This window comes from Helianthus annuus, chromosome 11 (genome assembly GCF_002127325.2).
Source record: "Helianthus annuus cultivar XRQ/B chromosome 11, HanXRQr2.0-SUNRISE, whole genome shotgun sequence".
Taxonomy (NCBI): domain Eukaryota; kingdom Viridiplantae; phylum Streptophyta; class Magnoliopsida; order Asterales; family Asteraceae; genus Helianthus; species Helianthus annuus.
In genome coordinates this window covers 19601686-19628618 of record NC_035443.2, presented here as the reverse complement: position 1 = coordinate 19628618, position 26933 = coordinate 19601686, and the positions used below count along the sequence as shown (strand labels likewise).

General features: G+C 35.4%; 1 protein-coding gene across 1 annotated transcript; it reads left to right on the top strand.

The window, feature by feature from the left end:
- Nucleotides 1–10448: 10448 nt before the first annotated feature.
- On the top strand, nt 10449–25918 carry LOC110899310 (probable leucine-rich repeat receptor-like serine/threonine-protein kinase At3g14840). The gene is made up of 23 exons (XM_022146196.2): nt 10449–10590; nt 10675–10837; nt 13165–13236; nt 13341–13412; nt 13506–13577; nt 13662–13733; nt 13834–13905; nt 13993–14064; nt 14143–14214; nt 14293–14364; nt 14449–14517; nt 17101–17172; nt 17341–17406; nt 17477–17542; nt 17653–17688; nt 17782–17822; nt 18624–19190; nt 19339–19491; nt 20126–20244; nt 23288–23498; nt 24183–24420; nt 24496–24646; nt 25141–25918. Exons 1-23 carry the CDS (start codon nt 10506–10508, stop codon nt 25522–25524), a joined length of 2997 nt encoding a protein of 998 aa, XP_022001888.1. The 5' UTR covers nt 10449–10505; the 3' UTR covers nt 25525–25918.
- The last annotated feature ends 1015 nt before the right edge of the window (nt 25919–26933 follow it).

Below are 26933 nucleotides of genomic sequence, written 5' to 3'. Positions count from 1 at the left end.
GGCTAACAGAGGAATCAGGCAAGCACACCTGACTCATGGTGGTTTATAGCTTTCCAATTACAGGTTCCTTATTCGAGTAGATCATTAACTTCCTAGGTCATTTTCGACGATTCAAGATAGTGTGATAAATGTTGCTCCATTTATGTCACACCCCAACCAATGGCGGAAACATCGGGATGAGACGAAGTGTGAAGATTGCTCGAGACATCATAACGCTATTTGTGACAATAATTTAATAATCCAAATTTCATTTCCAAAATAAATTATCAAAACATTACAAGAAAAGCAAATAACAACATTGTTCAACATAACATAAACAAAATTGATACAACACTTTAAACCTAAACGTCTAAGTGAGTATCTAGGCATCTTTGCTATCCGTTTTCATTTCATCATCATCAACCTGTAACATGTTTAAAAATACAATTCAATGCAAAAGCAAAGGCGAGTATACAAGTTTGGTACGTACATAGCATAAGATAAAAAGTGTGAACAATTCCTCATGGCAAGCATATGATTCAAGATAAACATTAAATATGGCATGTGTCTAACATATCAAACCAAGAAAACGCAATATGCTCAAGACATAACCTCAAGTTTACGGGCGGGTCGTTAATCCTATAGCGCTACATATGTCAAGGTTTGGCTCGTACGAAGTTAATGATAAGTTCAACACATAAGAATAACCCAAGTTTAAAGTATCAAGCCATCACGTATACAAGCATGTTATAGGAACGTTCATGTGTTTAACAAAGTGTTCATGTGTAAGTTTTTCAATAGGTAAACATGTTACACCCCAAAAGTGGTAAAAGTAAAAAGGGGGAAAATACGAGTATACTCACGGTTTGCAAGTCTTTAGCTTGAGGTCCGAGAGTAAGTTGGTGGTTTAGCTAGTTGGAGCACCTTGTTCCTCTACACAAAGAAACAAAGTGTATGAGTTTGGGGGATTCGGAAGATTCGGAATTTAAGTAACATGAAAATGTAATAGAATATAATATCAAAGTATTCATCTTCCCTTCAACACTTGCATGACACTTGGTAACCACAAGGGTCTTAGTGATTTCATGAGTTGAACACTCATAAGAATCATGACAAGGTTTTAGGTCCTTAGATGATTATCAAAGATGTGTATGTACATATATATTATTTAACTTGTAGGATATATATATTTTAAGTATTCAAGTAAGAGGTAGAAGATTTATTCTTCATTTAGGTACCTCAAGATGTGTCATAGATGTCACGTATGGGGTAGGAAGACAAGCTTCCATTTAGGTACCCCTTTGATGTTCACCACTACACTTGATGTAAAAACAACCAAGGAGGGTCATGAACTAAGGTTATAACAAGTACATTAAGTAAACTAACTATTAGAAATCATCAAACCATGTGAGGATTTTATGTTTGGAACAACCCAAGTTGTTCCATAATCACTCATGTATCAAAGCTTAAGTTTGACATGATTTGTGGGTTAAAACCCTAAATAAAACACCAAGTTTATGAGGTTTAATCCTCTGATTTTTAAGTGTCTCAACCTTGTTTTTAAGCCTAACCAACCACAAAAGTGTTGTAGGCATTAGGACATAGGAATGAGATGAGTAAACTCAAGTTTGATAAGGAATAACAAGTTGTTGAAAATAAAATATAAAACAGAAAGTTTTGGTCCATTTTAAGGCAAATCCAAGCATGATTCTTCCAAGGAAAAACCAAGGATTCAAACCTAAGGACATAATGAAGCATTAGGAAGAAGAACCAAGTGATTTGGTTAAGAAATGAGTGAGTTACACTCACTTTAGTAAAGATACAAGAAGCTGTCCAAACTCAGATTTTCTGCAGATTTGAGAGTGTTTTAGTGAAGATTAGAGAGTTGTGAAAGTGTCAAATGGGTTGGAGAAGGTGGGTATTTATAATTAGGGAGTTAGAAGGTGATTGGAGGTGATTAGAGGTGGATTAAAGGTGATTGGGTGAGATTAGAAGATTGGATTTCGTGCACAACAGCTCAAGAAACACAAGTCTGCCGAAACAGGGGGCTCGCGTGACGCCAAGGAGCCTCACGTCACGCGGCGCCCTTGATCTCCAGACTTTCGTTTTATTACAATTTAGCCCCTGAAGTTTTGAGTTTGATGCTTTTAGGTGCAAACTTGAGAGTTTGGGGACTTGTTTTGATATAAAAGTATAGTATAAGATGTAATCAAGCACGATAATCATAACCGAAGTATAATTAAGCGTATAAGTTTCATAATCAAGTATTGTTTACGATCAAAATACGTTTAATGCACAAGTTTCATGTATTTACAAGTTTAGTACATAGTTTCCAAGAATCACGAATAAGTATCAATCGTTCCATAAAAGTGAATGTTTGAGCATATAAAAAGTGTGTATAACATATTTGTATCAGAATACGAGTTTCATTAATGATCCATGTCTCGGTTTGATAATGGTTACAATGAAAGGAGCGATTACAAGAATACAAGGTTTCCAAAAAAATAGAAATACGAACAAAACTTTCTAAAAATGGAAAGTACAAAAGAGCCGAGCGTTACAGTCTCCCCTCCTTTAGGAAATTTCGTCCCGAAATTTAGGAAGACGTAGGGAAAAGATGAGGTCTCGTCAAGGATAAACGAATATAATGCGTTTGTGAGTTGTCTAAGGTTGTAACAGGTCTACATGGTCTGTAAAACACTGAATTTCTCATGGCACGTTTTACGAGAGTTTGGTACATGGTGAAAACACTTATATATAGGAAGTACCAGCGGCGTATCCACCATGTTTTGACCATGTGACGTCCGTTTCGTATCCGGTGTCATGTTACGTTCCGTGTCTTACCATACACAATAGTACACTCTATGGTTCTAATACGACTATCACTATAATCCCGTGTGCACCCGCGATTACATTGATCGTCACATGATCCGCATAACTTGTACTAGTTGTGTATGAATTAAGGTATAAATAAATTCTAAAAATAAGATTGCGTGCATAGAGGCATAGCATATAAGCACGCTTGTGTTTCAAATAGTATAACAACGTAAGCGAATCCCTCGGGTTTCGCCCGCGTATAGTGCGAAAGTATAAATTTTGTGAAAAAAAACATGAGTCTAGTATAAGTTTAAATAAAACGCATGCCAGGGGTATGAGTAAAAGTATGAGTATATATGTGAGTACAATTTTTGAGCATAAACGAATGAGCGTGAGCATAAACGTATATCGTGTAAATGAGAGTATATATATAAGTATGAGTCTATCATAAATTGTATAAATGCAAGTATAATTATGAATTTTCGTATAAACATAATTGTATTGGTATGAGGAAAATATATGGATGTGAATATAAGTTTAAGCATAGTTGTATAGGTACAGGTACAAGTAGGATATATGAGTATAAACACGAATATGAATATTAGCGCAACGTAATTGTGAGTGTAAGTATAATTGTATTACATGAATATAAACTTAGATATAAGTGTAGCGTAAATGTATAATTTGGGAACACGAGTATAATATAAAACGTATGGATATAGATATGATTATGAAAATTAACATAAATGTGTAAATATAAATATAGGTGTAGACATAAGGTGTAGAAATACGAATATGGATATGAGTGTAATACGTAATGATTTTGTTTATGATATGCATCGTAATATACGAATTTAAACATGGAAAGAAAGGCCAAGAAGTTCTGAGTATGAAGGTAAAATGATCGAGTGTATAGGTGAAATTGTCGTGAGATATAAACTAAAGCACGTAAAATGATATACAATTATAGTTGTTTGAGCAAGCGTGAAATTTAATTAAAATCAAAATAGATTGAGTTGACATGAAATATAGAATCTAGTTCATAAAGAGAGTATAAAATATCTATTGGTTACGCGTGTTATACTTTGTGAAAGAAAGGGATTGCTACTCTTGCTTTAAAAAGGATTTACATTCGTTGAAGATGGTTGGTTCTTATGAAGTTTCCTTGCCCACACGTATTGAATAATGGTTGAAAAGGTTCTAGAAGTAAATAAGTTTGCATCGTTTTAAATGATCTTGCATTAAAGAAGAAATTCGAATTTTAGACATTTTTGTGACAACGTTGAAAAGGATTTTGGTATACGATCTTAGTGATTGTTGAAAAAGCGTTTTTTTAATAAAACATTTTACTGGTTTTGAAAGAAATTTTAGTAAATGATTGAATAACATTGGTAGTATTTTATAGGTGTGCGGGAAAAGTTGATTTGATTCCTAATTGAAAATAGAAGATCTCTAGTTTAGGGATGTAAGATGAGCCTTTTTCAATAGTTACGTTGAATACAAAATTTCGTGGGCAATGGTTTATTAAACCAACTAGGTTGTAAATTTTGAAAATCGAGAAATAAGCGTTTATGGTAAGGTTAAGAATTTTGTGTGTGTGAGCTATATAAAGAAAATATATATATATATATATATATATATATATATATATATATTGTAGGATAAGGAATACGTCCATATAAACAATGCATGCTGCAATAAATAGAGATTTGCCTAATGATAAACGATTTAGTTATAAACGTGATCATGTTTACGTAATATAGTCTATTAAGGAAAATATCGGTAACGATCACCTAGGTAAGGGAATCACCCCTAATTCGTTGGCGAGGTCGTTGTAAGATGAGAAAAGAAACGGAGTTAGTCGTCAAGGTAAGGAAATCACTCCCACCTTGATGATATGTCTCCATTTATTGTTACAAGGGGTATAAATAAGATTATGTGAAATCATGTATGTAAATAATGTATAAATGTACGATAAAGTATTTGTACGATATATGCGTAGAAAATGAAATTTTTTTTTTTTAAAAAAAAAATTCGAATTCGAAAAGAGGGAGTAGATGAGACTTGGTCATAATGTTTGTTTAAGAAAATGAAATTGATCACATAGCATAAAGGGTCACATGGCGTAAAGATTCAAGTTGATTTGCATAGTATAAAAGTTTAAACGTCTCATATAGCATAATCGTGAATTCCACATAACATAACATGAATAAATGAAAGCATTGTAAATTTAGTTCGTTCACGAGGGATTATTATTGTTTGTGATTGCGATAACGTGCGAAATGATTAATACGACATTTCGAAACGAATGAACGTTCAAGTATAAAATCACATATAAATTGAGATACATAAAAGAGAGGCTCAATAAAACATAGGATTGTTTCGGGTAGAGAAACGTCGACAATTCCAAAGTGGGTCGAAAGTCCTTTCGATTTAGAGATATTGTGCTTTGGCCTATAAGTAAGATACTCTCGTCGAGAAGCGATTAACGGTATCTTACCCTTCCGGTTACTACACATCTCTAAATGATTGGAACATTCGGGACTTTGGCGAGAATAAAATCAAGGAATGGGACTTAATCGACAAGATGCGGGTTTCACCCCTAACTTGACGATTTCGTACCCTAAATGTGGTTGGTACTTGTCGGCCAAAATAAAATTTTGACACTTTGACAAGGGTCCACTAGAGTTGAAATGGAAATTACCATTAAGTTGTGGATGTCACTCCTAGCTTAATGGTGAAATTTCGTGCAAAAATAGATTAAAGGTAGAGTGAGAGTCGTTTACCAAATTGTGGGTTTCACGCCTATTTTAGTAAATTTGTCTCGATAATGTAACAAGAATATATGAAAATATAGCATAAGTGTATTTGTGTTTGCCTTAGGAAAGGCACATAAATTTATTAACAAGAAGTGTAGCTAGGAAGCATGTAAGATAGAGCACAAATGTTTTAAACAACAAATAAGAGACAAAGTTCCTAAAACTATAGACTAGGGCAAAATCATGGCAATTTTTCGTAATTCCCTATAGTTATGGCTCTGATACCAATCTGTCACACCCCAACCAATGGCGGAAACATCGGGATGAGACGAAGTGTGAAGATTGCTCGAGACATCATAACGCTATTTGTGACAATAATTTAATAATCCAAATTTCATTTCCAAAATAAATTGTCAAAACATTACAAGAAAAGCAAATAACAACATTGTTCAACATAACATAAACAAAATTGATACAACACTTTAAACCTAAACGTCTAAGTGAGTATCTAGGCATCTTTGCTATCCGTTTTCATTTCATCATCATCAACTTGTAACATGTTTAAAAATACAATTCAATGCAAAAGCAAAGGCGAGTATACAAGTTTGGTACGTACATAGCATAAGATAAAAAGTGTGAACAATTCCTCATGGCAAGCATATGATTCAAGATAAACATTAAATATGGCATGTGTCTAACATATCAAACCAAGAAAACGCAATATGCTCAAGACATAACTTCAAGTTTACGGGCGGGTCGTTAATCCTATAGCGCTACATATGTCAAGGTTTGGCTCGTACGAAGTTAATGATAAGTTCAACACATAAGAATAACCCAAGTTTAAAGTATCAAGCCATCACGTATACAAGCATGTTATAGGAACGTTCATGTGTTTAACAAAGTGTTCATGTGTAAGTTTTTCAATAGGTAAACATGTTACACCCCAAAAGTGGTAAAAGTAAAAAGGGGGAAAATACGAGTATACTCACGGTTTGCAAGTCTTTAGCTTGAGGTCCGAGAGTAAGTTGGTGGTTTAGCTAGTTGGAGCACCTTGTTCCTCTACACAAAGAAACAAAGTGTATGAGTTTGGGGGATTCGGAAGATTCGGAATTTAAGTAACATGAAAATGTAATAGAATATAATATCAAAGTATTCATCTTCCCTTCAACACTTGCATGACACTTGGTAACCACAAGGGTCTTAGTGATTTCATGAGTTGAACACTCATAAGAATCATGACAAGGTTTTAGGTCCTTAGATGATTATCAAAGATGTGTATGTACATATATATTATTTAACTTGTAGGATATATATATTTTAAGTATTCAAGTAAGAGGTAGAAGATTTATTCTTCATTTAGGTACCTCAAGATGTGTCATAGATGTCACGTATGGGGTAGGAAGACAAGCTTCCATTTAGGTACCCCTTTGATGTTCACCACTACACTTGATGTAAAAACAACCAAGGAGGGTCATGAACTAAGGTTATAACAAGTACATTAAGTAAACTAACTATTAGAAATCATCAAACCATGTGAGGATTTTATGTTTGGAACAACCCAAGTTGTTCCATAATCACTCATGTATCAAAGCTTAAGTTTGACATGATTTGTGGGTTAAAACCCTAAATAAAACACCAAGTTTATGAGGTTTAATCCTCTGATTTTTAAGTGTCTCAACCTTGTTTTTAAGCCTAACCAACCACAAAAGTGTTGTAAGCATTAGGACATAGGAATGAGATGAGTAAACTCAAGTTTGATAAGGAATAACAAGTTGTTGAAAATAAAATATAAAACAGAAAGTTTTGGTCCATTTTAAGGCAAATCCAAGCATGATTCTTCCAAGGAAAAACCAAGGATTCAAACCTAAGGACATAATGAAGCATTAGGAAGAAGAACCAAGTGATTTGGTTAAGAAATGAGTGAGTTACACTCACTTTAGTAAAGATACAAGAAGCTGTCCAAACTCAGATTTTCTGCAGATTTGAGAGTGTTTTAGTGAAGATTAGAGAGTTGTGAAAGTGTCAAATGGGTTGGAGAAGGTGGGTATTTATAATTAGGGAGTTAGAAGGTGATTGGAGGTGATTAGAGGTGGATTAAAGGTGATTGGGTGAGATTAGAAGATTGGATTTCGTGCACAACAGCTCAAGAAACACAAGTCTGCCGAAACAGGGGGCTCGCGTGACGCCAAGGAGCCTCGCGTCACGCGGCGCCCTTGATCTCCAGACTTTCGTTTTATTACAATTTAGCCCCTGAAGTTTTGAGTTTGATGCTTTTAGGTGCAAACTTGAGAGTTTGGGGACTTGTTTTGATATAAAAGTATAGTATAAGATGTAATCAAGCACGATAATCATAACCGAAGTATAATTAAGCGTATAAGTTTCATAATCAAGTATTGTTTACGATCAAAATACGTTTAATGCACAAGTTTCATGTATTTACAAGTTTAGTACATAGTTTCCAAGAATCACGAATAAGTATCAGTCGTTCCACAAAAGTGAATGTTTGAGCATATAAAAAGTGTGTATAACATATTTGTATCAGAATACGAGTTTCATTAATGATCCATGTCTCGGTTTGATAATGGTTACAATGAAAGGAGCGATTACAAGAATACAAGGTTTCCAAAAAAATAGAAATACGAACAAAACTTTCTAAAAATGGAAAGTACAAAAGAGCCGGGCGTTACAATTTACTTGTCATATATGGGGTCTCCGGTGACTATATGTGTGGCATTCGGTTAAAGCCCTCATGACGTGGTTGAGAAGGTTATGGATCCGAAACCGGTATGAGCATTTGGTCATCCACTAGTTTTGGTTTCCCAGTTGTGATAAAAAGGACTGAGATTGTGATGGTCTTTGGTGGTAGGTTTGTCTTTTACGATAAACAAAATGATGGTCAAATGGGCCAACAACTTAAAGACAGTCATTGACGGTCAAACCAAGCAATTGAGCGGATGTTGATTCTATCATCATTTGAGGAGATCCGAAACTTAATCAACGAAATAAGCATTTTTAAAAAATACACATACATACACCCACATACCCACAAATATACGTATACAATTGAAAACATTTTATTATTATTATTATTTTTATTTTTATTATTATTATTATTATTATTATTATTATTATTATTATTATTATTATTATTATTTATCAATGAAGAATAGAACAAACAAATTAAAATTAATATTTAGTATATAACCTAATTATTATAAATGAAAAACCAAATGATATATTTATTATAATTACAAAATTAAATTTATTAATAAGAATAGTTCTTAAAAAAGATAAAGTAAAATAAAATAAAATAATTTACATAAACTTTCTCTATAGGGACAATTTATGGTCCCTCTAGGTTGTGAAGTGGTAAGAAAATTTTAAAAAAATGTGGGAAATTTTGGCGCTAAAAAAACTGACTAGTCAAAATTATTCGAAACCATATATCGTCCCTATAGCTTGAGTCTTTTTTTATTTCCGTCATTACTAAATTAAATTTAAAAAATAATAATAGTCAAAGCTATAGAAACGACTTATAGTCTCTACAAGTTGAAACATTTTTTAGGTTTTTTATGATATTAGAATTAAAAAAATAAAAAAAAAAACAATTTATCTTTGAGCTATAGGGACGACTTTTGGTCCCTGTAGAAATAACTTAAATGAAATGAAGGAAAACTCTATATCAACGAAAAGTCCTCCCAATTGCTTGTTGTATAGGGACGACTACTGTCCTTCCTATAGATTTTGTCCTTACAAGTGTTTTTTCTTTTTTTTTTAACTTTTTTTTATTTTCGTCATTATTAAATGAAATTTTTTTAAAAATATTCAAAGTTATAGAGACGACTTGTGGTCTCTACATGTTAAAACATTTATTTGTTTCTTATTTATAATATTAGAATTAAAAAAAACAATTTAACTTCGAGCTATAGGGACGACTTTTGGTCCCTATAGAGAAAACTTAATTGAAATGCTGCAAAACTATATATGAACCAAAAGTCCTCCCCATAGCTTATTTTATAGGGACAACTTTTGTCCTCCCTAAAAATTTTGTCTCTAAAAGTGTTTTTTCTTGTAGTGCACTTAAAAGAAATTAATACTAAGTTAAGTAATGTTTTTTTTTAAATTGATTCAAACCATCAAAACTGAATTGTTTTGGCTGTTTGGACCGTTTAGCCAATCCAACCAACCCGGCAGTTTTGGCTTTTCGTTTCCAAACCCGTACGATGAAGACGCATTTTCTTCTCACCTACTACATTCTAATTTGTTCGTAGCATACGTGACATAAAATACGTATCTGACTTATTTCACATCAAACCAAACACTTCGTATTATCTATATATATAGTACAGAAAGCCACGTAATTAATAGCATTGGCAAGCACCAAAAGTCTTCGTCTTCAGGGATATTACATTTCAACTGCTACTTAGTTTTTTCTATATCAACTGGCTATTATATAAATACACATAATTAATCCAGAAAATATACTTACATATATATAGAAGGCAAATTGGAAAATAATAATCCCACCATTGTGAAATTGGCCAATAATAATCCCAAGTCAGGAATTAGCCAATAATAATCCCACCTCGTCCATTTTTGGCCCCAAATAATAATCCACAGTCACTAAACGACAAAAGTGCCACGTCAGCATTTGGAGTATTATTTTCCAAAAATGGACGAGGTGGGATTATTATTGGCTAATTACTGACTTGGGATTATTATTGGCCAATTTTACAATGGTGGGATTATTATTTTTCAATTTACCTATATAGAAACAAGTTGTTGGACTTGGCCTTAGCTGTGTGGATTGCAGTGCTCCAGTCTGACATAATAATATATATATAAATAACAAACATTAAAGTCTTCCCCCTTGCATCATTTTATTTTCTTAATTGGCTATTATACAAGTACTCATTGTATGATCCCAAAACATTTAGAGACTGGAACAACATGTTGGTCACAATTCTATGGTTTGCTTTAATGCTCCCCTTTGGTCTTGCATCCATCGACACGACTGGTCTTCCGTCCTATGAAGGTTTGGTAACAATATTTAATTTGTAACTTGAAGTTAATTGTTTCATGTTTCGTGGTTTAAGTATTTTACCTTTTTTTTTGGCAGTGAACGCGTTGAGGGTGATCGGACGAAAGTTGGGTAAAGATTGGGATTTCAACAAGGATCCATGTCTTGAATGGATTGGTTCTCCTGCCAATAACACATACGATGATACCGTCCTTTGCAACTGTACTGAATCTAACGGGACGATATGCCACGTCACTAGCATGTATGTTTCTCTTCCCTCAAAATCTAAATTTATGTACTTTGAAGTTGTAGTGGTGCTTGTGCACGATGAGTTAAGACTCATATTCTTGTAAACAATAAGGTTTTCTTGAGAACAAGGCTTTTTATGATTAAAACCCTTAGATTTTAAGTATGGTAAAATATATATAGGGTTGTAAGTTTAACGAACAAAAAACTTAAAGAGGTTGTGGGTTCATGTCTCTAAAATGATACTCTACCGAATTCAGTTATAACTTTTTTCCACTATAGATATAGAGGTGCATAAAATACCATTTTTGGAACTGGAACCAGTTTGTAACCCGGAACCAATGTTTTAAAAACCGGTAAATACCGGCCGGTTATACCGGTATTACCGTTTCCAGATGTAAGTCCGGTACGAAACACCCCGGTAAATAAGTGAAACGGCATAAGGTTTGTACCGGCGGTAAAATCCGGTATATCGGTTTGAAACGTATTACCGGTACCGGCCCAGGGTTATTTTAGTTTGGATTGTTTCTTATTTTTATTATATATGTTACTTATCTTACGTAATTTTTATATATTATGATTATTCGTAACTAAAAGTTCTTATTTAATATTGTATGAAACGAAAATAGTTATCCTCTAGTTGATGAGGATGACAATAATAGTGAATTTCATTTTTTATGCGATCGTGAACTTGATGTATTCAACACTCAGTGACTTAAACATATCGATCGTACACTTTCATTTAAAAGAGCTTGTTGGAAAATTGAATGATTTTCGATTATCTATTGGATTATTTTTTGTTATGGATTTACTTTTGGACCATCTTTTAATACGTAATCATGCATTTTTTGATTAACTTTTGAGTTAATGTTGTAATTTATGAAATTATAGAGTTAGTTAGTCAACCTGGTTGAACCGCTCGGTACAACCTGGTTCAACCGGTATAACCAACCGATATTTACCGGTTTTTAAAACATTGTATGTAATTTTGTTAACTAGAAGGACAATTCGGCCATATAAAATGACCGAATTGCCCTTCTCGTTAACAAAAAAAATGGATAAAGTTAACTCAGTGGATTAAAATGGCAACGATGAAACCCTTTTAGACGCACAGACGAAAAATAAAACATTTGACCTAAATTGATAAAATAGCTCTAACCACAAGGACTAAAATGACATTTAACTCTAGAAATTATAACCAACAAAATTGGGCTCGAGACTGAGCTTGAGGCACTGAGATATTTTTTAATGAGTCACAAGTAAAGGCCTGCTTTCAAAAAAAAAAAAAAAAAAAAAAAAAGGCCCAGTTATGGGCTTGAGTCGAAGAACTCCGATAAGTGTTTGGCCCACGATTCCAAGTGCTTGATTATCTTCAGTTATTTCGTCAATCGTATTCGGATCTGACTCAGCCTTTACTGTAAATCATGATTGTTTGGTTAAAGAAATATTAAACAGTTAATTAATAATAAAGTTTTAGGAATTATAAAAGGATATTTTGAGGAAATATATGATTAAAATAGAAAGTGACACTAGACGTAACCCGTTATTTATTTATCAGGTATAGACTTAGGTTTTCTGTGTATATTATTTAAGAATAGTTTATTATTAACTAGTATTAAGCCCCTGCGTTGCAGCGGTTGTCATAAAACTGTGTTAAGTAGTAGCAATACTATACCATTGTCAACGACCAACAACACCAGATAAGTTCGTATAAACAAAATAAGTAAAAACGGGTAAAAAATAATATCGAGCGAAAAGCAGACGTAAAATCTCTGGATCACGCACGCTCGTTGCTCTGAGAAATTAAATTGAAATGTAAAACATAGAAAAAAAATAACTAAGTCCATCCAGGACCCGCGTGTTGGACGAACTTGTCAAATGCAGAAAAATAGATGTGACGCGACGGGCCAGTCAAACAGGAAAAAAATATACGAAAAAATGTTGAACCCCCCACACACATTGCGGTGCGTTAACTCACAAAATTTAGAACGAAACGATAAACTTGGGAAAGATGAAAAGTATGGTGGACCAAAATTGAAAATAAAAAAAAGGTTGGGATTAAATTGCAAAAGATGAAAAACTTTGGGTTAAAAGTAAAAAAAAACAAATGGTCTAAATTGCAAAATTGAAGTTATTTATTAATTTTAGATAAAGATAAGAATAGAAATAAGAGATATTTATATATTGGTAATTAATTAAAATTAATATTCAAAGAAAATTTTTAAATAAATATAAATAAAATTTATGTGTTTGAAGGAGAGAATGCCATGTGGCATTCTTTGGAATCTTTTATTATATGTTAGATTTTGATTTTGATGATGTTTTGGTTTGTATGAGATGCAGAAGTCTTAAAGGACAAAGCTTAGCAGGCACTCTCCCTCCTGAATTCACCAATCTTCCCAACCTTCTAAATATGTACACTCCTAAAACCGGTTTCGGTTATCAATAATATTTCTTGTAATGTTTGTATAGCCTTAGGTTTTCTGAGTATTTTATTTGTGTATTTTTCATTCTTACAGAGACTTAACTCGCAACTATCTCAGTGGTACCATCCCTCCAGCATGGGGTTCCATGGGGAAGATTTTAAACATGTACTTCTTTCTTTATGTATAATCAATAATAATCGTCGGATTCGGTATCCAAAAGCTTGTGTTTTCTTTTACTTATCATAGTAATATTTGCAGTTCTATGATCGGGAATCGTTTAACTGGATCAATCCCAAAGGAACTTGGGAACATAAGCACATTGACAACTTTGTAAGTTTCTCTTTAAACTTACTTCAATTATAACTTCGGTAACCTGTTTTTGTCGTTTACGGTGTCAATTCTGTTGTTAATTAGATCTGTAGAGGACAATTTGATGTCTGGAACGATTCCTGAGGAGCTTGGGAATCTTGCTAGCATCGAGAGATTGTATGCCTTTTTGAATTTTTTTTTTTGTATTGTTGTTTGATGCTCTCTGTATCTCGTCATCCTATCAACTTATATACGTTTGCCCCATTTTTAATTGTAGGTTTCTGAACTCCAACTCTTTTAGTGGGACGTTGCCTGCATCGTTTGCGAATCTAACTACCATCAAGGAATTGTGAGATCTACCACCTCATTAAATACGAATATATTGGTAGACATAACTGACTGTTTTATTCATTTATTATTTTTTTATTTTTTGCAGTCGGATTGGAGGTAACAATTTCTCTGGGAAGATCCCCGATTACATTGGGCGATGGCAAAGTCTCAAGAGCTTGTGAGGCATTTTGCTGCTGTTCGGTTTTTAAATATTCGCTAATAGAAATTATATTTAATTAAAAATTTTAAATAACAGAAGGATGCAGGCCAGTGGATTGGAGGGGCCAATACCTTGGAGAATTACTCTTTTGGCGAACTTGTCAGACTTGTCAGTAATTTCTCATACGTCATGTATTTAATTTCTTGAAATTGTGATCGTTTGTGTTGACTGAATCAAGATATGCAGGAGAATTAGTGACTTGGGAGGAACAGCCGCGCTTTGTCCACCTTTTGTTAACACGACGTCTTTTAAGACCTTGTGAGTAGTTGAATTTCTTCTTCTAATGAAATATCACTAGTTTCTTTTTTAATGTATTGTAACATGTAAACTCATCCTTGCCAGGATCTTGAGGAATTGCAATCTATTCGGCAACTTACCAGAATCTCTTCCTTCAAGCGGTTTGAAAGTTTTGTAAGTAAAATTTACTTTGCCCTCAAATGCCGTAAAAAACTACTAAAGAAAAGACTATTACAAACCTGTTATAGTGGTGTTAAGGAAAGACTATGAGATCAAGATATGTTTATTCTGTGTCTTGCTCTGTTTATTAGTTTATATAAACATAATTATAATTCGATAGTTTATTTGTACTTATACATTATTACTATATTTGTATGTATGAATCGATATGGACAAGCAGTTGTGACGGTTGGTTAAACGGTTAAGTTTGACAGTTTCTCCCGCCAAAATAAACCACCAAATATCTGCCTAGTCTATGGCATGTATATAACCTTGTTGCCAGGAACATCCCTTGGCACCAAGACATTCATAACTTTCGTTATTGTCTGTCCATTTTATCCATTCTCACTGTTACAATCATGTCTACCAATTCGGTTAGTAATCCACTGTTTCGTGTCAAACCACCAAAAACCCACTGTGATGATGATGAAGATCATCGGCTTTTACTAACAAGTGGTATCAGAGCCGGTTATGAAAGAAATGATGATCTAAAGCCAACGTCGACAATGATGCCGGAAATATTGCACTGATGAAATACGAGAACAAAAATGGATGCAGCGGTGTTGTTACTACTGCAACAAGCCTGGCCACAAAATTTCTGCATGTCAAGAGAAGGAGAAGGATGAAGAGAGTCAATTGCTACGTCTAGCGGTCAATACTGGAACGAAGAAACTTTCGGATGCAGATACCCCTCAACAAACCGATCGGAGACAAGAATATATAGTGATCGGAACAGACGGAGGATATTGGTCAGACATATGGTATGTTAGCAAAATCTATAAACATCATTTTTCTGGTAACATAGACATGTTTAAACGAATGAAAAATATGTCTTGTGTTGAAACGGAGACTGGTGAAAATCAATTCTTCTTTATTAGAGGTATAGGTGTGGTTGATGTTATAATCGGATTCGAAAAGATAAGAGTCCAAAGTGTGTTTTATACACCAGACATAGACAGAGATGTCTTAGGTCTCGATCAATTAGTGACTCAGGGTTTTATAGTAAAATTTATGGGGGATAAATGCAAAATATTTCCGACATTTAGTGTTCCTTTGAACAATAAACGGAATAGTCATACGGGAATGACAAGGGAGGAAGAGATTGGAGAATTAGAGAAACAGTATATTATAAGTAAGGGATCTGAACATGAGAAGTTTAAATCTAAATTTCTGAATGAGTACTTTGAAAGTCTGAATATTTCATCAAGTGAACCGGATTGGAATATTCTTATTCTGCAAGCAATGTCCTTTAAGGATTTTCAAGACTGTAAGGCCCTACTGAATATGCTAGAAGATGAAGATTATGTTATTAAATATAAGTATTACCTTGAAACTACATTCAACAACATGATTGAATGGTTTCTTAAGGAAAAACTGGAAATTCACACAAGACCGTTGCCTGCATACGCTTCAAACAATCGGAAGGTAAAGTTACTGGATCTGTATATGGTGGTAAAGAAGGAAGGAGGTCACCGGAGGATCACTGAGAATGGTATGTGGGCTATGATAGCAAAAGATATAGGTTTCGAGTATGAAGATGGTGAATACATGCGTCTGATATACGCTATGTATCTGGATGTACTTGTATATTACTACAAGTTCAAGTTGACTCAAGAAAAGGCACTCGGAAAAGAGGAAGTGAAGATGGTGGATCCCAGACAGAACATGAGCGAAGGAGATAAGGAGGTTATGAGTAATGCAGGTCAAACAGAGACTGCTGGATGTTCAAGCAGTTTAGGGGCAATAGGAACGGATGCAGATCAATATGCATTATTTACAGATCAAGCAGGTATGACCAATGATTTATACGAGCAGCCGGAAGCTAATGAAGAAGTAGCTGGAGATCATTACGCATACTATGGTGGCAATGATTGGCATGGACTCAAGAAACTGCAACAACAACGAAAAAGATTTGATTTTTCAAGGGCAAAAAAGGCTGTAAATGAAGCAAATTGCAGTGTTATCAAAAACTCCCGTAAAACATAATTATGTTTAGGGGAGAGTATTAGTTTATATAAACATAATTATAATTCGATAGTTTATTTGTACTTATACATTATTACTATATTTGTATGTATGAATCGATATGGACAAGCAGTTGTGACGGTTGGTTAAACGGTTAAGTTTGATGGTTTCTCCCGCCAAAATAAACCACCAAATAACTGCCTAGTCTATGGCATGTATATAACCTTGTTGCCGGGAACATCCCTTGGCACCAAGACATTCATAACTTTCGTTATTGTCTGTCCATTTTATCCATTCTCACTGTTACAATCATGTCTACCAATTCGGTTAGTAATCCACTGTTTCGTGTCAAACCACCAAAAACCCATTGTGATGATGATGATGAAGATCATCGGCTTTTACTAACACTGTTAGCGGCGCAGCTTATTGCCCGTCCACCTGCCATTAGTCTGTAATCGTCTCTGTTTTTTAATTTCAATTCCGAATTGGATAAATAAATTTAGCAGAAGACGTTCTAAAAAGGTTACAAATTTATAAAATTTCATACACTCATTGTTTATGTTGCTGTTTTAGGGACTTTAGCTTTAACAAGCTTAATGGTACCATCCCAAACGGGTTCGCTGATCTAAGAAAAACCGACTACATGTAAGTATCTCGTTTTAATATACATTGACTTCTAGTTTAACATAATACTTTTGAAATAGTTACTTTGTGCAACAGATGAAACCATCTAATTGCTGTATAGTTCTATGTTCTTATTATGAACGATTTCAATACGACTGCAATATTAACTTATCATTTTTTGATTTTTAGCTATCTTACGGGAAACTTGCTATCTGGAACTATACCTGATTGGATGCTCACTACAGGAGAGACTATGTAAGTTTATCTACTGTAAGACTTGTTAAAGATAAAATGTAAAATACTTGAAACTAGGTTTTTCTTGCAGTGATCTGTCATACAACAAATTCACATATCAAAACTCAAGTAACTTAAGGTGTCAGATTCGGCAAACGTAAGATCAGTCTCGCCTGTTTTCAAAACAATCAGTTTTAAACTATTTTGACCCCTTAGTGTTTTAATATCCTACCCGCTAAAGCTTATTGTTCGTGTTGTTTCCTGTAGAAACTTGTTTGCTTCCTTTTCAACGGATAACGTTTCGTAAGTTTCTCTACTGTGAATTATTTTTCTAGGTTAGTTATGTCAGTGTTCGTTTCTTTGTGACATACTTTCTTATTTGTACTATTTTACCAGTAAAGAGGTCTCATGCTTGGCGAACAACATTTGTGGTACACGTAAGTTAAATTTATTGTTTCTCATTCACTTCCCCTAGGCTCTTGATAGTTGGATTAAGCACGAGACTGGATTAGTTATACATTTTATACTTTAACTAATATTTTTGGTTTAACCTATGTAATCTTATGTTAATAAGCATTAGTAATTACAAAAGAGGTTTTTCTAAATTCATTTACATACATTCAATTTGTGATGCTGATAAACTTTAGCATGAACTACATATTCTGGGTGTTCAGTTCAAAATCATTGTATTTGCATAAAAGATACTCTAAAATGTTAGGATATCACCTTATAAAATATATGTATAATGGCAGTGAAATCAATTTACTTTGAAAAGATTGCTAATGTGGAGTATAAAAGCCCGGAGGCTCGAGAGTTACTCGTATCGGCTCAGATAAAAGCTCGAATGAGCCGAGCCTTAACGAGCCCGAGCTCGAGCCTGAAATAGAGCTCGTTTAGTTAACGAGCTTGAAATACAAAACTCGTTTAGGCTCGCGAGCCTAAACGAGCCCAAACATATTTTTACTAGTATTTTTTATATATAATACAATAATAACATTGGCGAGTCGAGCTCGAGCTTCCTTTAAGTGAACTGAAGCGAGCTCGAGCCAAGCTTTTAGCTAGTGTGAGGCTGTTCTCAAATAGCTTGAGCCGAGTCGCACCGAGCTCGAGTCTAGTCGGACTGGGGCTCGGCCCAGCTCGTTTACACTATAATACAAGAAACATGTAAGAAATGGAACCTGTTGATTTCTTGATGGATTCATAATTCGGTTCTAACTATGACACCGATTTTGTATCAGCTTCAACCTCCTTGTACATTAACTGTGGTGGAAAGGGAGTATCGGATGGTAATAAGGAATACGATGGTGATGAGAACTCGGGCAGTGCTTCACATTTCTCTTCAACTAATGATCGGTGGGGATTTAGCAATACCGGTCACTTCTTGGATGATGATCAGCCTGACAGTTATATTTTGACAACTAATTCCGAGTTCCCTGTGAAGAACTCTGAATTGTACGCGACTGCACGAACCTCGGCCATATCTTTGACTTATTACGGTTACTGCATGCGTAATGGAAGCTACAACGTCAGCCTTCACTTTGCCGAGATTGCTTTTACTGATGATACGAAGTTTAGCAGCCTTGGGAGGCGCGTGTTTGATATCTACATTCAGGGTATGCTCGTGGAGAAGGATTTTGACATCAGTGATAGAGCAGGTGGGGTTGGGAAAGCACTTGTGACGACTTACTCGGTTAATGTTACAAGTACTTTGGAAATCCGACTTTATTGGGCTGGAAAAGGAACAATAAATGTCCCAACCCGAGGAACATACGGGCCTCTTATTTCAGCTATTTCTGTGGATCCAAGTAAGCTATTATTATTGATATGGTATTCATGATTTGGAGTTGACTGTATTACTTGTGACAATGATGGTAGTATGTTATTGCATGGTCTATATTGTTTAATGTTACTTCTAAACTCTAGTTGGTTCATTCTTTTATTTCCATTATACAGATTTTCATGTTCCACGAGCGCAAGAGAAGGGAAACGGTGTGTCTGGAGGTGTTGTAGCCGGGATTGTGGTTGGAGCAGTTTTCAGCATTATCCTAATTCTTGGAATTTTATGGTGGTTTGGTTATTTACGACGCAGAGATTCAAGTGGACTAGGTATTTATGTGCCGGGTTTGGTTGGGTTGACCCATATACACTTTTGCCAGTTCAAAATTTGTAAATAAATAATGCACTGATAATGATTTTATGGGAAAAAAAAAACAATACTACTAAACTATTAATTTAAAGCTTTGACTAAAATAATTTACAGGGTTGTAAGGCAGCCTGTAGTGGAGCGCGAACAAGGGCATAGCGCCCATATGGAGCCCCCCACACCGCCCCCAGGGGCGCCATGATCAAAAAAAAGAAAACCGGCGTGAAAAATTTCGCGGCGCGAGGAAGAAGGAGATTTCCACTTTGGTCCCTGCATTTTACAATTTGGTCCCTGCATTAAAACACTTTGGTCCCTGCATTTTACACTTTGGTCCCTGCATTTTACACTTTGGTTATGATGAGGTAGGGCTTTATGACTACGGCCTCAAGCCCCATAAAGCCCCGGGGTGACGTGGCATGCCACATGGCGCATAACGCCCCTTTGGGGGCTTTATGACTACACATGGCCTAATAAGTTGTATGCATCAGAAATGTATTTGGGCGACATTGGACCCGTTTGACCCATTTTCCTATTAGCTAAAGTTTTTTGACCCATTTTTCACTTAATTATCTTCCATATTCATTTTTTGGTTGTCAGATTTGAGTGGTCTGGAGCTTAACACAGGTCGGTTTACATTGCGGCAAATCAAAGCTGCAACAAACAATTTTGATGTTGCTAATAAGATTGGAGAAGGTGGTTTCGGCCCGGTTTATAAGGTAATCTACTACTCTCTTGATTACATATATAGGGTAAAGTTCTTGTACAAATAATCTTAGAGTAAATTGCCATTTTAGTCCCTGAGTTTTGTCGAAATTTGTCATTTTAGTCCAAATAGTTTTTTTTTTTGCCTCTGGGTCCCTAACTTTTCCCTTTTGTTCTCATTTTGATCACATACACTAACTCCATCCAAAAACTCCATCTTTAACCAGGGGTATTTTAGGGATTTTCATTTTAAATGTTTTCAATTACCATTTTGATCCAATTCCAAAAAATCAAAAAGTTCCAAAAAATCAAAAAAATTCCAAAAAATTCTAAAAAATCAAAAAAATCCGTTTCGGCGCGAACCGTTTCGAACCTGAACCGTTTCGACGCGAACCGTTTCGACCCGTACCGTTTCGAGCTGAACCGTTTCGACGCGAACCGTTTCGAGCCGAGGTGGCATTTTTGTAATTATCAATAACTATCAAAGTTACTCTACAAATATACCTAAAAAAAACCTAACCCCCCCCCCCCCACAAAAAAAAAAAAAAAAAAAAAAAAAAAAACTTAAACCCCCCACCCCCAAAAACTTAAAGAAAAACCTCCCCCCCCCCCAAGCTAAAATGCTAAAAACTAAACCCCAAAAAATGTAAAAAAATAAAAAAAACACACAAATTATTTTATTTTATTTTTTTAACATTTTTTATTAAAAAACCGCTACTTTTAGTAGCAAAACATTTTTTTTTTGCTAACGAAATGTAGCGATATTTTAATAAAAATGTTAGATTTTTTTGTGTGTTTTTTAGGTATTTTTTGTTGAGTTCACATTGGTATAGTAACTTTGATAGTTGGTGGTAATTAAAAACCTAGACTACATGGTATGGTGATAGACCATCCTTGGAGGATGATCCGCCACGTAGGCGACACATCATAGTCCTCCCAAGGATGGATCATCCTCCAAAACTAGGGGGCATGGGAGGATGGTCCTAGTCATCATCCTCCACCACTTTTATATTTTTTTTATTTTTTTTAATCTTCAACTTTTTTTAAACATTTAACAAATAAAGTAACAAAATATTTTCATTAATATTAAAAACATTACATAAAATTAAAAAAAAATTAAACTTAAAAAAATAAATTAAAAAAAACATAAACTTAAAAACCTAAAGTTAAAAAAAAAAAAACTTAAAAATATCCTAACATATTAAAATAAGCTACTAGTCTTCGTCTTCCATGTGGTGGGCGGGTTCGTTTTGAGCGTTGTTCCAAATGTACTCCACCAAGTCCGCTTGTAGGTTGTGATGTGTGTACTCGTTACGTAGAGCGAAGGCGTTCAAATCTTGTTGTTCCTCACTAACTGGAACAGAATTTCCAGTAGACGCGTTTTCGTCGTAATGGCATATCGCTCTCTCTTCGTCTTCAATGATCATGTTATGAAGGATGATACAAGCGTACATAATGTGTCGTAACCTCCTTGGTGTTTGCGAACGTGCTGGAATAGAAATGATGTGCCATTTTTTTTGTAAAACACCAAAAGTCCGTTCAATATCTTTTCTTGCGCCCTCTTAAAACTTTGCAAACTTTTTCCTTTTGTCGTCGGTCGGGTGCGGGATAGTTTTAACGATTGTCGAGTACGTTGGGTATATCCCATCGGCTAGGTAGTAACCTCGCCTGTACTCCACCCCTGAAACCGTAAAGCTTGTGTCTGGACCTGTACCCGCCACTACAACATCAAAAATCTGTGACCGGTATATGATGTTGAGGTCATTGAGCGAACCAGGTAGACCAAAAAAAGTATGCCATATCCAGAGATCCTGTGACGCAACAGCCTCTAGAATGATAATCCTGTGACGCAACAGCCTCAAAAATTCGTGTGCTTGATATAATTTTTGAACGTCGTTTGCGTTCGGTTTCCGCAGGTATTGCTTGCTATACAATTTGACAACCCATTGGCAAAACTTGTACAAACATCGACGTGCGGTTCTTTCAGACATCCTAATGTACTCGTCTAATGCATCTGGTGCGTAACCGTACGCAAGTTGGCGAATGGCCGACGTACATTTTTGTAAATTACTGAAACCCCTTTGCCCCCTAGCATCGTTTCGCAATGTAAAAAACGGATCAGACTGGGCCATGTCGCCTGCAATACGTAAGAACAGTGGACGACTCATGCGGAAACGACGTCGAAAAATCTCGGCTGGGTACACGGGTTCGTCAGCAAAATAATCGGCTACTAGTTTATCGTGGCCGGCTATAAATTTAGAACAAAACATAAATGAAATTAATTAAAAAATACATTTTAAAATCTATATAAAACATAAGGAAAAAAAATAAAATACCTTCTTGGTCTCGGTTACATGTTGCTCGTCTAGTTAGCGGTTGGGATGACCCTTCATCGGTCGCCATGAACACCTGAGCCGCGTTCATAATCATGTTGTGCATAATAACATCCTCTTCCGAAGATGATGAATACCACTCGGACGAAGACGATGAAGACATAGAAGAAATTGAAGAAATGGAAGAAACGGGTGAAGCTATGATAATTTTTTAGCGAGAGATGGGGTGGTAGCGGGTAAAAAATGGTACAAAATATGATGATTTTTTATAAAAAGGGAAGAGTGGTTTATAAAATATGAGAGAGATGGGGTGGTAGTGGGTGAAAAGTTGTGAAAATAGGGGTTAAAGATGTGAGTATTTATAAAAATGGAAGTGAAATGGGGTGGTTTTTAAAATATAGCCGTTTGAAATTTTTTTTTTATTTATAACGGTCAAAAGGTGGGGGACCCACCTTATTAGCTTCGTCGCAAACGGCTAGTTCCGGACGGAGAGGACGGGGACGGATGGGGGCGGCACGGTGTTTGGACCGTCGCCGACCCGCGACGGGCCGGGGCCGACCCCCATACCGTGTAGCCTTACAAAAATGTCAGCTTGTCTTTTTGAGTTTCTTCACTTTGTATGTTTAGTATGTTAAGATTATTTGTATTTGATCTTTTGCCTACATATATAATATCAAACATGTTTCATACTATGCTGGAAACCAAAAATTGTGTTTTAATGTAGGGAGTATTGGCGGATGGAACCTTAATTGCTGTGAAACAGCTTTCTTCCAAATCCAGGCAAGGGAATAGGGAGTTCTTGAATGAGTTGGGCATGATTTCCGCCTTGCAACACAAGCATCTTGTGAAACTACATGGATGTTGTATTGAAGGAAACCAGTTGTTGCTTGCATATGAATACATGGAAAATAACAGTCTTGCCCGTGCTTTGTTTGGTAAAAGTTTCTTTCGGTATTCATATAAGCAAAACGAGCGGGTCAATCGTGTTGGGTGGGTTAGGCTGACCCACAAAATTTTTTTAACTAAAGGCTTTAAATATGATTAAAATGATATATCATTATCATAACATAACTATAAAATTAAAAAGTTTTATGACTAGTAGTGTAAACGTGTCGAGCGGAACTCGAACTTGTTTAAGCTCGGGCTCAGGCTCTTTTAAATTATGAGAGCTCGAGCACCAGCTCGGCTTGTTTCGAGCTCTAAATTTAAAGCTCGAGCTTGTCTCATGAGTAATTTTTCAAACTCGAGCTTGCCTCGTTTATTATCTATTTATTAATATTAATTGATTTCCATTTTTAATTAATTTTTGTTAATATATAATATCAATTTTTTTGTTATTTTTATGAAAATTGTATATAATAAAATAAGAAAAATCCCTTATTTTGTATACGTGCTTAATAAGATGGTAAAAAAATTTCAGAAAAAAAAACCTCCTTCACTTCTCGCGTTAAGGGCATTTTGTATGATAAAACTCATATGTACAATAATTTAACCCTATATATACAGAGAAAGAGCCATGGATAAGTAGGATTATAAAAAGCATAGTTTTAGCGGTAACAAACCACTTGAATATTCATTTTTTATTATTTTTCTAATTATTTTTACCTTGTGGGTTGAAGGGCCGGAAGAATGGCAGTTGGAACTTGATTGGCCAACAAGATACAAAATTTGCATCGGCATAGCTCGAGGTTTGGCTTTTCTACATGAAGAATCAAGATTGAAGATTGTACACAGAGACATCAAGGCCACTAATGTCCTGCTCGATAAGAATTTAGATGCCAAAATTTCAGATTTTGGTTTGGCTAAGCTTGATGAAGAGGATGACACCCATATAAGCACCCGTGTTGCTGGAACTTAGTAAGAAGCTAATTATTTATAGAATAATATTATATCTAATACATTAAATATTTAGAAATCCGTTACAAATTTCAGTGGATATATGGCTCCTGAGTACGCGTTGCGTGGTTACCTCACGGATAAAGCAGATGTCTATAGCTTTGGAATTGTTCTCTTAGAGATCGTAAGTGGAACGCCTAACACTGTTGACAGGCTAAAGGAGAATCATTTTATTCTTCTTGATCGGGTAACTATCATGAACTTTTTCATTTTACAAATTTGCATATGGGTATTAATTGGGTCATGTTCATGGATTGATGGGTCTAACCCGAACACAACACTAATCTTTGTGAGTTGAAACAAACATCACCCGTTTAACCTGAAATTTTTATTTTCTTTTAAAGTTTCACAAAGTAATATTTTAAAATTACAATTTGCAACAAAAAGTACAAACGTATATAAAAGAATTAATTTTACTTTTAAACTAAAAAATAGTGCTAATTTCTCATTTTATCTTTACAATCTAGACATAAACTACTCAAATCAATTTATGTCATGATATAAAACATATTTTTTTAAGTAAACGGGTCGACCCAAACACGGACATGTTTAACTGAACGTGTTCACGGGTTCGATCCAAATTGAAGTGAACCCGCCAGACCAACCTGAACACGACCCGTTCCACTAAATGTATTCGTCATAAAAATTCATACCCCTTATTCTTTATGCCTCTTAATTTAGGCCATTGATTTGAAAACTACGGGTGATTTGATGGAGCTAGCTGACCCGAGGCTGGATTCAGTATATGATGTCCAAGAGATGGCGGTGGTTATAAATATAGCTTTAGCATGCACTGCAATCTCTCCAAACGATAGGCCCGCGATGTCGTCAGTGGTTAGCATGCTCGAAGGAAGAATGGTTCCTCAAGAATTTATTGTTGGACAAAGTGCCTCGGTGACTAAAATGGGTCCCAAGAAAATGAAGCAATCTGAGAATACGAGTGAGATCCAAACAGAGGAAATGTCATTCCCATACACTGATTCCTCTGTATCTGCTATTGATTTGTATCCAGTCGATCGTTTCGACGAGTATATGCAGAAAAGAGACAGTGATGAGGACAAGTAGCCTTGCGAGTTGTAAACTGTACCCTTCGTTTGCGCCCGGCCCAACCCTGGCCGGTCCACTAGAGTTTGGCCTGCTATATGAAAGGGGACTTAACCTGTTTTGTGCTCTTTAATCATTGTCATGTGTGTCTTTTTGTGTGCTTCCTTATCGTTGCATCATAAGTGTGTTTTTCATATCGATCACATAATCGAACTAGAAAATACCAAACAAGTATGCTTTATGGTATATAAATTTGATTGCACTTGTATTGAGAGTTAAGAAAATGTATCCAGACAACATGTTGAAGGATGATGTTGATGAACATCATAATCATGAGATTAAGGTTCTTGTTAAGAACGAACAAGATCAAGATGGAATAAATGGAGATCCTTCAAATAGTGAGTTTGAATTGAAACTGGAATATGTATTTCATATCTTAAATGTGTTTTCTTCACAAACTTTGTTGGAATTGGAATCTAAATTTTGTTCTTAAAGGTGTATTTGGTTTGTAAAATGTTTTGGAATTGGAATTGGAATTGGAATGAACTGGCTTTGGAATCTAAACATTCCAATAAGAATTCGAAATTGTTGTAATCAGAATCACAATTCCAATTTAGATGTGTTTGGTTGTCAAATGAACTGGTAGATATCACCGCCAGCCCGCACAAACCCTGATTCGGGTAAAAACGGTGCAAGTTGAAACTATTGGGGTCAAAACGGTGCGTGTCGAAATGGTACGGGTTAAAACGGTTTGGGTCGAATCGATTTGGACGAAACGGTTAGGGTCGAAAATGGTTCGGGTCAAAGAGGTGTGCATTGAAATGATTTGGGTTGAAACGGTGCGTGTCAAAACGTTACGGGTCAAAACGATGCAAGTCAGAAATGGTTCGGGTTGAAAAGGGATGGGTCTAAAAAGTGCGAGTCGAAACGGTTGGGGTCGAAAACGGAACGGGTCGAAACTGTGCGAGTCGAAACGGTTCAGGTCGAAAACTATACTGGTCGAAACAGTTCAGGTCCAAAACTATATTTGTCGAAACAGTACGGGTCAAAATGGTGCGTGTCGGGTCAAGATGGTGACCAGGAGGTTGGGCATGGTGGATGGTGACGGGGTAGTGGAAGCGACGACGTCAACCAATCAAATATTCCAATGAGTTACCTGAATTCCTTCACATCTACGAAAGATTTTGACTAGGGTGCGTTTGGTTCGCATAGGAATGACAAAAACACCCGACGCCGACGGGTATATCCGAAACCCGACACAAATGGGACGGGTATACCTGATACCCGATGGGTATTGGGGCGGGTATAGGATTAGTTTTAGAAATTTTCGCGGGTATGGGTCAGGAATAGGATTAGGAGATACCCGACCCGATTACCCGAAACGACATACCCGTTTACCCGAACTATATACCCGATCATATACCCGAATT